General features: G+C 47.1%; 1 protein-coding gene across 13 annotated transcripts in view; it reads left to right on the top strand.

Moving 5' to 3' along the window:
* The window catches only part of ppfibp2b (PPFIA binding protein 2b), a 347,825-nt gene that overhangs the window by 323,191 nt on the left and 12,388 nt on the right, over nt 1-12,246 (top strand). For all 13 annotated transcript variants that reach the window (XM_072466213.1, XM_072466212.1, XM_072466210.1 and 10 more), the window contains 5 exons: nt 872-1,022; nt 1,838-1,949; nt 5,729-5,817; nt 6,780-6,902; nt 7,719-7,844. In XM_072466213.1, coding sequence (XP_072322314.1) covers nt 872-1,022; nt 1,838-1,949; nt 5,729-5,817; nt 6,780-6,902; nt 7,719-7,844 — 601 coding nt within the window. The remainder of the gene's footprint in view (nt 1-871; nt 1,023-1,837; nt 1,950-5,728; nt 5,818-6,779; nt 6,903-7,718; nt 7,845-12,246) is intronic.

Below are 12,246 nucleotides of genomic sequence, written 5' to 3'. Positions count from 1 at the left end.
TGTCTATATATATGTTTCTGGAACATACCTCTTCACTCACCTGAGGAAGGAGCAGCGCTCCGAAAGCTAGTGACATCGAAACAAACCTGTTGGACTTTAACCTGGTGTTGTAAGACTTTGTACTGTATCTTATAACAATCAGAAAAGACTGAACGGGCTGGAGATCTTTTATCCAGAAAAAAGGCGGAGGAATGACTTAATAGACATCTTTAAGGTTGCAAAGTTCATATAGGAAAGATGTTACCCGCTCAGGAGAGAGACCAATATTAGGAGTTATCAGTACCAGATGGTCACTCTTAAATCAAATGGGGAATTCAGAAGAAACTTTTTAACCCAGGGAGTGGTGAGAATGTGGAATGTGCTAGAACAAGGAATGGTTGAGATGAATAGCATAGTTGCTTTTGAGGGAATGCAAGATAAATACATGAGGGGATAAAAGGAATAGAATGATTTGTTGGTGTGGTAAGATGTGAAGAAAGATGAGAGAAAGCTTGTGTGGAGTATGAGCATTCACAAAGGCCAGTTGGACTGAATGGCCTGTTATGACACAGCAGATTGTATGTCATTCTGAAGTGAGATACACAGCAAGAAGTGGGAGATAGATTCTGACCCCACTTTCCGAATATTAGACCGGAAAGCTTGCATCCTTGCCATGTGTTTTGTTAGGGAAATTACAGGCAGAACACTCAAGATACGAGAATGATGCTCAGTCCCTATCCAAGGGAAAGTCACTGAAATGGCCATTGGATGGTCAGGCTTGGGTAAAGTAAATACAACCGCTTTCATAGTAAGAAGTTGGCTGGCTTGTGCATGTGCCGGAATATTCCACTTTTACACGATTCTGCCTTAAAGCTTCTAATAAATTTTTCAGAGACCCAAATGCACCTTTTTCTCAGTGGACAACGGAGCAGGTTTGCACTTGGCTCCAGGACTGTGGGCTTAGTCAATATGTGGCTTTGGCTAGGCAGTGGGTCACTTCTGGACAGACACTGTTATCGGCAACACCTCAGGAGCTTGAGAAGGTAAGTCAAAAGCCATAATCTGAAGAAATACTAACTTCATCGCCCAGAAAGGTCAGAAGCTTCTGGGTTCAAGCCCCACTCAAACATATAAACTAGGCTGACACTCCAGTGCAGTACTGAGGAAGTGCTGCACTATCAGTGGTGCAGTGGCACAGTGGTTAGCACTGATGCCTCCCAATGCCAGGGACCTGGGTTCAATTCCGGCCTTGGGTCACTCCGTGTGGAGTTTACATGTTCTCCCCTTGTCTGCTTGGATTTCCTCCGGGTGCTCCAGTGTTCTCCCACAATCCAAAGATGTGCAGGTTAGGTTTTATGGCCATGATCAAAGTGAGGGGTTCCGGGGATAGGGTGGGGGAGTTGACAAATGTAGAGTGCTTTTTCAGAGGGTCCATGCAGACTCGATAGGCCAAATGGCCTCCTTCCGCACTGTAGAGATTCCATGGACTCTTGTTCTATAGATTCTATGGTGCTGTTTTTTCAGATGAAATGTTAAACTAGGACCCTGTCTGCCATCTCGGATGGGTGCAAAAAATAAATCCACAGCCCTATCTCAAAGAAGAGCAGAGAGTTCTCCCTGGTGTCCTGGCCAATATTTGTCCCTCAGTCAACACTACTGAAACAGATAGTCTGGTCATGGCATGTAGCTGTGGGTTTGTGGGAGCTTGCTGTGCACAAATAGATTACTCTTCAAAAAGTACAGAATTGTATGTAAAGAGCTTTGGGACACTCCGAGATCATGAATGACACTATATAAATGGAAGTTCTTTTCATTTAATCTTTTGACTATGTATTGTTTTGATCATTTTTGAATGCAGGAGCTAGGAATCAAACATCCACTACACAGGAAAAAAATCCAGGTGCTGCAGAAGACGGTCAGTAATGGACAGAACGACAGTCCAGGGAAACTGGACCATATCTGGGTAACACGTAAGTACAATCCATGGTGTGAGAGGACAACTTCGATCAAGGGTCGAGTTCCACTTTGGGTGCAACCAGTGATCCTGTCAAAAATTGTATCCAAAATGGAAAGATGCTTTAGAGAGAGATGGTGAAGAAAAGATTCATTCGGATGGTTCCATGGTTGAGTTATGTGGATGGAGTAAGAGGGAGACAGTGCTGTCGTGGTAATGTCACTGGACTAGTAACCCAGAGGAGCAGGTTCTAGGGTCCTGGATTCAAATCCCATCATTGCACTTGATGGTGTCTAAATTCAATCAGTAAGCCTGAAATATAAAGTTAGTCTCACCATGACATTATTGTCGATTGTTGCAAAAAACCCATCTGGTTCACTAATTTGACATTCACATCCCAACTCTGTCTACATGTGACTCTAGACCCACAACAATGTGGTTGACTCTGAACTGCCCTCTGAAATGCCCCAGCAAGCCACCCAGTTCAAAGGGGAGTTGGGGATGGGTAACACATGCTGCTTTGTTAGCGATGCCCACATCATTGGAGAAGAGAAGGTTGAGAGGTGGTTTGATGGGAGGTGTTCAAAATCATGAGGGGCGGGGCGGCTGGAGAAATTGGAGGGAAGGTCAACAACCAGAAAGCACTGATTTAGAATGATTGGGAAAAGAATCAAAAGCAACATGAAGGAAAAACGTTTTTATTCAGCGAGTGGTTAGGACCTGGAATACACTGCCTGAGAGTTTGATGGAGGCAGTTCCTATCATGGCTTATAAAAGATACAAACACCTGAAGGAAAAACATTGCAGAGTGTGGGGAAATGGCAGGGGATTGGGACCAGCTAAATTGTTTCTGTTGAGAGCTGCATTGGTTCGATGGGCCCAATGGCCTCTAACTATTCTATGATTCAATGAAAAGGCCGTTGGTTTTGAGAAGTGTGTTTTTAAAGTTTCTGCTCAAACTAATTTACATACTGCTGTCCACAAAATCTGTCACGAAACAGTGCATCCCAGAAACCTTTTGGATAGTGACGTTTTGAAAAACACTGCTTTAAGCAGTTTTCTGTGATATATTTAAGAGTGATACTTGGTGCAGCTTGACTAATCATTCATTTGCCGTCACAGCATCAATCCACCACCCTCTGTGAGTAACCTGATTTAAATAATTGAAAATCACTTTAAAAGAAAACATACAGAACCATTTGCTTTAGATTGGAGTACAGCCTTTTATCAAGAAAAATGTGACTTAGCCTGTTCACATTTTCCTGCTGGGTATCTTGGGGACAATTCTCCGATATTGAGGCCAAGTGTTCGCGCCATCATGAACGCCGCCGCGTTTCACGACGGCGCAAACAGGGCCCCGACACGACCTATTCTGGCCCCCATAGGGGGCATGCGCAGTTGGGCCGCGCCATCTTGCGCATGCGCGGGGAACGTCTTACGCACGCCGGCCCCTCACCAACATGGAGCCAGTGTTCTGGGGCCGCGCGCGGAAGGATGTAGGCCCGGGGGGGGAAGTGGCCAGTCCGCCGATCGATGGGCCCCGATCGCGGGCCAGGCCCCATCAGAGGCCACCCCGGTGAAGGAGCCCCCCCCCAGTGTTCCCGCAGAGTTGCCGCCGGCATCGACCAGGGGCGAACGGCGCCGGCGGGAACCTTTCATGTCGTAACGGCCGCTCGGCCCATCCGGCCGGAGAATCGCCGGTTCTCCGAGCAGCCCGGTGCCAATCGCACGCCGCTGGTTTCCGGGGGGTGGGAGAATCGCGTGCGAGGGTCGGGGCGGCGTGGCACGATTTGCGCGGCGCCCCGGCGATTCTCCCACCCGGAGCGGGGAGGGAGAATAGCGCCCATAACCCCTCAGTTCTGGTATCACCATTGAGAATCTTTTTTTTTTGCACTTTCTCGAGTGCTACTTCATCCTTTTTCATAACATGGCAACCAGTACTCCCAAATGTGGTGAATCTGACTATTTTTCTTTTTAAAAAAATATCTTTATTCAAGGCATTTTCACATATACCAGAATCTTTCTATTTTTCAATTCTATCCCTCTAGAAATGAACCCTAGGTGCTTGTTTTGCTTTTAATATGATAACCTAATTCTAGCCGTTTGTGCATTTGTACTCCCAGATCCCTTTGTTCATCTTTGCTATGGACACTTACAGCACCTGACATTCCAGTTTTTAATGGTGATGTATGCCCAATCTGGCTTGACTCCTGTCAGGGGAATCTCTCAGCGCTACTTGGATATTTGAAGCATAGGGAGGCTTATTGCATAAATGTGTGATACTGGAAGAAAAGGGATAAATGTACAAACTGAAAAGGAGCAATTAAAAGTTGGAAGGAGCTTGTGTGGAGTATAACCACCAGCATTTAACAATTAGGACAAAGAGTCTGTTGGTTGTATGTGAAGTAAGTCTGCTTTAGCACTCACAAGTGAACTTTTCCAAATAGAAGTCCCTCTTTAACACAGCTGAGTGGCTTGTTCGGGTATTCCGAGCCAATCACATTACAGAGGGGTCAGAAATCACGTACATGGTCAGCAAATCTCCTTCTCTAAAAAGGATTAGCCAACCAGATAGATTTTTACAGCAATCCTGTAGTTTGATGGTCACCATTACTGATCCTAATCTTTTATTCCAGATTTATTTAATGAACTAAATTTTAATTCCTCGCAGATGTGGTGAGAACTGAACTTTTGACTCTGGACCATTCGTCCAGGTCTCCAGATCACTAAACCTCAAAACTACGATGCTACTGTTCCCCTTGTCATACTGCACCCAGGCCGAATAAAATGTTATAGCTTCTCTATTGTTACTTGTCTCATTTGAATGCAGGCCCACCATCCTGTCCAGCTACGGTTCGAATTTCTCCTGTGTCAAATGGGCCACCCTCAGTTGGTACCATTCTACTGCTTTGCTAAGCCCATCTTAAGTCACGCCCAGGACCAGAGATGGATTCAAGCGTACAATCCTCTTTCTGAGACCGTCAAACCCATGGTTCTTAAATTCATTACATCTTGGGAGTAAATTTGCCCAGGGCTATAACTCAAAAATTGTCCCCCTCGATTTACAAGCCAATCTGAGCTGGATTGAATATCAGCCGTAGTTGTAATTTGGGCACCACATTTGATGTTGCCCATTTCAAACCAATACAAATTTTAGCCCCCCCCTCGTCCACTATAATTTTGTGTAGCTCTCCCGTGACCAAGATAATAGTAACTACGACAACAGTAACCATTGCATCGGGCTGAGATTATTGGCCTCGCTGCAAAATTTTGGACACTGATATAACAGCTCGTTAACAAACAATTAATGGAACGCAAATGAGGTTTATTTGCATAGAGTTTGTGATGTGCCTGAAGGAAGGCATAACTTTGAAGGTGCTTTCTTTTTGCATGCGGCTTGGGAGAACCCACCCTACATTGGAGAGGTTCGACACCATGGCCACAGCTTCATTATTCTGTATAGTCATGTCATGTTGGAAGAAAATAAAATCAGATGGTTCTGCTTTGGGATGCAAACAGAAAATGTTGGGAGTATTCAACAGGCATGGTACCATCTAGGGAGAGAGGGACCGAGTTGAATTTTCAAATTGGGCTTTGATCTGAACTGAAAGATATTAGGATCTTTTCAGCAGTGGCGAGGGAGGGAAAGAGTCAGTCAAGAGGGAACGAGTGATTAACTGGTAAAAGGAATGATAGCGCGAGGCAGCAAAGTGTTTAATTGGGTTTGTGTTGCTTGCATCAGGCAGTTAAACTGCATTAGCCTCCTTTCACACTCTTGTCTTGCCTTGTTCTCAGGTTGGCTTGATGACATAGGCTTACCTCAATACAAAGACCAATTCAATGAAGCCAGGGTGGATGGGAGAGTCCTCCAGTACTTGACTGTGGTGAGTTGGCTCACTGGGATAAGAAATCAGATTATAAAGTGAGATCTAAACTTCTCGGAATTGAAGGTTAAGTGCTGCACTACCTGCATGATGTGCAAAGTGTAGTTTAATCTAGTGTTCTGCTACTAACATACTGTTTTGAATAGCCCTTTGGTCACCCGGCTTAATATTTAGATATGTGACTCACTGTTAAATTTTGTTTGATATTTGCTCCTGCGATGCTCTTTTGGATGTTTGACTGTATTAAAGGACCCTTTAGAGTTCAAGTTTGTTTTTTAATCCCCTTCCAAGTATTTTAGAAGTTGCTCTTGAATCTGCTTTCATAATCCTTTCAGGCAGCACATTTCTGATCGCAACAACTGTGTAAAAACATTTCTTCTCATCCCCACTCTGGTTCTTTAGCCAATGATCTGTGTCCACGGGTTACTAACACTGCTACCAGTGGCAACCAGTTATTTACTCGTATTAAAACTCTGCATAATTTTGGACACCTCTGTTAAATTTCCCCTTTACCTCCTCTGCTCTAAGGAGAACAGCTCCAACTTCTCCAGTCTCTCCACAAAAGCCCTTCATTCCTGATATCATTCTGGTGAATCCTCTCTGCATCCATTCCAAGGCCTTGCTCTCCATCCTGTTGATGATTCCCTGAATTGGACACAATGGAGGCCCAACTATTAAAGGTTTAGCATAACATTCTTGCTTTTCCGTACTCTGCAAATATTTCTGGAGACAAGTATCGGGCATGTCATTAATAGCCTTTTCAACTTGTCCTGTCACCATCAGGCCTGTAGATCCAGATCGTCATGCCAAACCTTAAATGCTATAACAATTAAGGAAAATTACTTCCACTGAGAATCCATGTACTGGTCAGTCTCAGATCCTTCTCCCACAGTGTTTGACTAGACTGTATTTGCAAAGCTCTGGTATTGGAATGAGCATAAAGATTTCTCTCTCTTTTGCAGAATGATCTCTTGTTTCTAAAAGTTACCAGCCAGCTGCATCATCTGAGTATCAAGTGTGCCATTCATGTGCTACATGCCAACAGGTTCCATCCCAACTGCCTTCGACGTAGGCCTTCCGATGAGGTAAGGAGACTTCCATTGTCAGTCGTTGGTGAGGAGCACTATCTTGACTGAAAGGTGGAGGGTGTGGACAGAGGCTTTGGTGGGAAACATTATCTAGGTACAGCGTAGATAGAGCAATCTGACTGGGGGGATGGCATATTGATTCTCGAGGCTATCATTTGGTCCCACTCGCCTTAAGTGCAGTCTTCTCTAATTCCTCCCATCCAAACTCTCCAGGGTTACCTCTTCACATGTCCCCATCCACTCAACTTCCATGACCTGTGAGGTGGGTGACTCAGCCGTGGTTCAGTGGATAGCAAGCTCACCTCTGAATCAAACAGATGGTCATGGGTTGGAGCCCCACCTGAGAGACTTAAGCACAAAATCTCGACTGACACTCCCAGAGCAGTACTGGGAGAGTACTGCACTGTCAGAGGTGCCGTCTTTCAGATGGGGCATCAAACCGAGACTCCATCTACCCTCTCAGGTAGACATAAATGGTTCCAAGCCACTATTTCAAAGGAAGGAGCATGAGTTCTCCTCAATGACTTGGCCAATATTTCCCTGAACTGAGATCTAAAAACAAATTATTACTTTGATGTCTGTGGGACATATTCAGTGTGGTGATATCAGGCTTTCTTTTACTATTCTCATCCCCAGCAACCCCCCCCCCCGCCCTTGATTTTGTTATCAGCACTTACTGTTTAAACAAATTCTCTCTCACAAAGATGTTGAAGTTCTCAGGAATTATTTGGAGAAAATCACTTCTTTAAGATTCTAACAACTGAAGAACTTCTAAGATTTAAAGGTATAATAAATATTTTCTTTTGTGATCAGACTCAAACTTCTCCATCTGATGTGGTTCAGTGGTCAAACCATCGTGTGATGGAATGGCTGAGGTCGGTGGATCTCGCGGAATATGCGCCAAACCTTCGAGGGAGTGGCGTGCATGGTGGTCTTCTTGTAAGTGCATCATTTCAAACATCTGTTGTTAAACAAATCCCCTCATTGTCAGAAGCAAATGATGTACACTGTTTTTAGACAGATATTGGCTTCAAAGAACAAAGAACAAAGAACAAAGAAATGTACAGCACAGGAACAGGCCCTTCGGCCCTCCAAGCCCGTGCCGACCATACTGCCCGACTAAACTACAATCTTCTACACTTCCTGGGTCCGTATCCTTCTATTCCCATCCTATTCATATATTTGTCAAGATGCCCCTTAAATGTCCCTATCGTCCCTGCCTCCACTACCTCCTCCGGTAGTGAGTTCCAGGCACCCACTACCCTCTGCGTAAAAAACTTGCCTCGTACATCTACTCTAAACTTTGCCCCTCTCACCTTAAACCTATGCCCCCTAGTAATTGACCCCTCTACCCTGGGGAAAAGCCTCTGACTATCCACTCTGTCTATGCCCCTCATAATTTTGTATACCTCTATCAGGTCGCCCCTCAACCTCCTTCGTTCCAGTGAGAACAAACCGAGTTTATTCAATCGCTCCTCATAGCTTATGCCCTCCATACCAGGCAACATTCTGGTAAATCTCTTCTGCACCCTCTCTAAAGCCTCCACATCCTTCTGGTAGTGTGGCGACCAGAATTGAACACTATACTCCAAGTGTGGCCTAACTAAGGTTCTATACAGCTGCAACATGACTTGCCAATTCTTATACTCAATGCCCCGGCCAATGAAGGCAAGCATGCCGTATGCCTTCTTGACTACCTTCTCCACCTGTGTAGCCCCTTTCAGTGATCTGTGGACCTGTACTCCTAGATCTCTTTGACTTTCAATACTCTTGAGGGTTCTACCATTCACTGTATATTCCCTACCTGCATTAGCCCTTCCAAAATGCATTACCTCACATTTGTCCAGGTTAAACTCCATCTGCCATCTCTCCGCCCAAGTCTCCAGACAATCTAAATCCTGCTGTATCCTCAGACAGTCCTCATCGCTATCCGCAATTCCACCAACCTTTGTGTCGTCTGCAAACTTACTAATCAGACCAGTTACATTTTCCTCCAAATCATTTATATATACTACAAAGAGCAAAGGTCCCAGCACTGATCCCTGTGGAACACCACTGGTCACAGCCCTCCAATTAGAACAATAAAGATATTTTTTATGGATATGGTGCCTTAAAAATAGTAAAACATTCCCAGGTACTTAACAGGAAAGTCATCGGACAAAATTTGGCACTAAGCCACTAAAGGAGGTATTCGAGCTTCGTGTCAAAGAAGGTTTTAAAGGGGTGTTTTAAAAAGGATGAGAGTGAGCGATAGAGAGGATTAGGGAGGGAAATTCAAAGCTCAGGGCCCAAGCAGCGGAAGGCACGGTCACCAGTGGTTGAGCAATAAAATCAGAGATATGCAAGAGAGGAGTGCAGATACCTCCAAGGATTGTGAGGTTGGAGGAGATTACAAAGATACAGAGAGGCAAGGCCATGAAAGGATTTGAAAACAAAGATTGGAATTTTAAAATCAAGACTTTACACGGGCTCTGCAAAGGGCAGTAAATATGATGCTGGTAATTATTATAGAAACATAGAAAATAGGAGCAAGAGGAGGCCATTCAGTTTGATCATGGCTGATCATCCAGCTCTGTAACCTGCTCCCCCTTGCCCCCATATTTTGATCCCTTTAGCCCCAAGAGCTATATTTAAATCCTTCTTGAAATATGCAATGTTTTGGCCTTAACGGCTTCCTACGGTAGCGAATTCCCCAGGTTTACCACTCTCTGGGGGAGGAACTTTCTCCTGATCTCAGCCCGAAAAGTTTAGTCCATATCCTTAACTGTGTCCCCTGGTTCTGGACACCTCTACCATTGGAAACATCCTTCCTGCATCTACTCTGTCTAGTCCTGTTAGAATTCTATAGGTTTCTGTGCGATTTCCCCCTCATTCTTCTGAAGTCCAGCGAATATAATCCTAACCGACTCTATCTCTCTTCATACGTCAGTCCCGCCATCCCAGGAATCAGAAACCTTCTTGACACTCCCTCTATAGCAAGGACATCCTTCCTGAGAAAAGGAGACCAAAAAATGTTCCAGGTGTGGCCTCACCAAGGCCCTGTACAATTGCAGTAAACATCCCTGCTCCTGTACTTGAATCCTCTCACTATAAAGGCCAATATACTATTTGCCGCCTTTACGGCCTGCTGCACCTGCACGCTTGCCTTCAGTGACTGGTGTACGAGGACTCCCAGGTCTCGTTGCGCATTCCCCTCTTATTTTGTAACTATTCAGATAATCATCTTCCTGTTTTTGCTACCAAAGGGGATAACCTCACATTTATCCAGGTCATACTGCATCTGCAATGTGTCTGCCCACTCACTCAACTTGTCCAAACCACATTGAAGCATCTCTGCATCCTGCTCACACCTCACCAACCCATCCAACTTTGTGTCATCTGCAGATTTGGAGATATTACATTTAGTTCGCTCATCTAAATCATTAGTGTGGTAGTATGCATTAGGGGTCATGTGGGACTGTGAAGCCGTGAGGTCATTGGCTGACAGATCCCGGGTCCTGGTTGGCTGTTGACCTCTAGCTCCGCCCTGAAGGCGGAGTATAAGAACCAGGAGTTCTCCCCCGCAGGCCAGTCTGCTACTGAACTGCGGGGAACAAGTCACGCTTAATAAAGCCTCATCGACTTCATCTCTATTCGTCTCTCGTGAGTCTTTGTGCGCTACAATTTATTAAGCGTACTTAAAAGAACTATGGAGCTCAGGATCATCCCGGAATGCCTGAGGATCAGCCCCAACGCAGTGAACTCAACGGCAGTTTTCAAACACTGGCAGACTTGTTTCGAGGCCTACCTCAGAACGGCCCCCGGCCGGGTCACAGAAGACCAGAAACTACAGGTCCTGCACTCGAGGATAAGCCCGGAAATTTTCCCTCTCATCGAAGACGCAGAGGATTTCCAGACGGCGTTCGCAGCACTAAAAAGCATCTATGTTCGCCCAGTGAACCAGATCTACACACGCTACCAACTCGCAACGAGACGGCAAAGTCCCGGAGAATCGATAGATGAATTCTACGCCGCGCTACTAATTTTGGGACGGGCCTGCAGCTGCCCGCCGGTAAACGCGATGGAACACATGGACATGTTGATGCGTGATGCTTTTGTGGCTGGTACGAACTCTTCCCAAATCCGCCAAAGACTTTTAGAAAAAGAGTCGCTAGGACTCTCAGAGGTACGGGCCCTTGCAGCCTCACTAGATGCGGCCGCGCAAAACGCCCGCGCCTACGGCCCCGACCGCGCGGCAGCCCCTTGGGCTCCGTGGACCCCCGTCGTGACAAACCCCCCCCCTCCCACCCACCCCACAGGCTTGCGCGGTTCAGACGCCAAGTCATCCCGGGGGAGCCCGCTGCTATTTCTGCGGCCAGGCGAAACACCCCCGGCAGCGCTGCCCGGCCTGCGCAGCGATTTGTAAGAGCTGCGGGAAAAAGGGCCATTTCGCGGCTGTGTGCCGGTCCCAGGAGGTCGCCGCTGTCCCCGGTGAACAAGGATTCCTGCGCGCTTCTAACGCTCCCCAACCCCCCCAGCGCCCCATGTACGACCCGCAGGCGCAACCAGTTTGGGTCCCAGCCACCGCTGTCCAGCGCCCCATGTACGACCCGCAGGCGCAACCAGTTTGGGTCCCGGCCACCGCTGTCCCCGGAGAACAAGGCGATCTGCACATTTCTGACGCTCCCCAACCCCCCCAGCGCCCCATGTGCGACCCGCAGGCGCCGCCATTTTGGGTCCCGGCCACCACGAGGGGAGGAGGGGCGCCGACATCTTGGGACCCCCCAGACCTGTGCGACGCATGGGGACGGCCATTTTGTCCACCCCCGCCGCCATCTTGTGACCCCCCAGCCATGTGCGATGCATGGGGGCGGCCATTTTGTTCACCCCCGCCGCCATCTTGGACGACAACAACGGACCTCAGTGTCGACGGCTCCACGGGGTTCGAGGAAGACGCTCGAGCACTACGATCACTTCTGGCCTCAATGACGCTGGACCAAGCACGGCCCCGGACGCTCCAGACGACGACAACAACGGTGCTGATAAACGGGCACGAGACACCATGCCTGGTCGACTCCGGGAGCACGGAAAGCTTCATCCAACCAGACACGGTAAGACGCTGTTTTTTGACCATCCGTCCCAGTGCGCAAAAGATTTCCCTAGCTGCAGGATCCCACTCCGTACAGATTAAAGGCTTCTGCATAGTGACCCTAACGGTGCAAGGGAGGGAGTTTAAAAACTACAGGCTCTACGTCCTTCCCCAACTCTGCGCGCCCACATTACTGGGATTAGATTTCCAGTGCAACCTGCAGAGCCTAACGTTTCAATTCGGCGGCCCAATACCCCCACTCACTATCTGCGG

Source organism: Scyliorhinus torazame, chromosome 10 (assembly GCF_047496885.1).
Source record: "Scyliorhinus torazame isolate Kashiwa2021f chromosome 10, sScyTor2.1, whole genome shotgun sequence".
NCBI classification, from domain to species: domain Eukaryota; kingdom Metazoa; phylum Chordata; class Chondrichthyes; order Carcharhiniformes; family Scyliorhinidae; genus Scyliorhinus; species Scyliorhinus torazame.
This window is presented reverse-complemented; position numbering and strand designations above follow the sequence as displayed.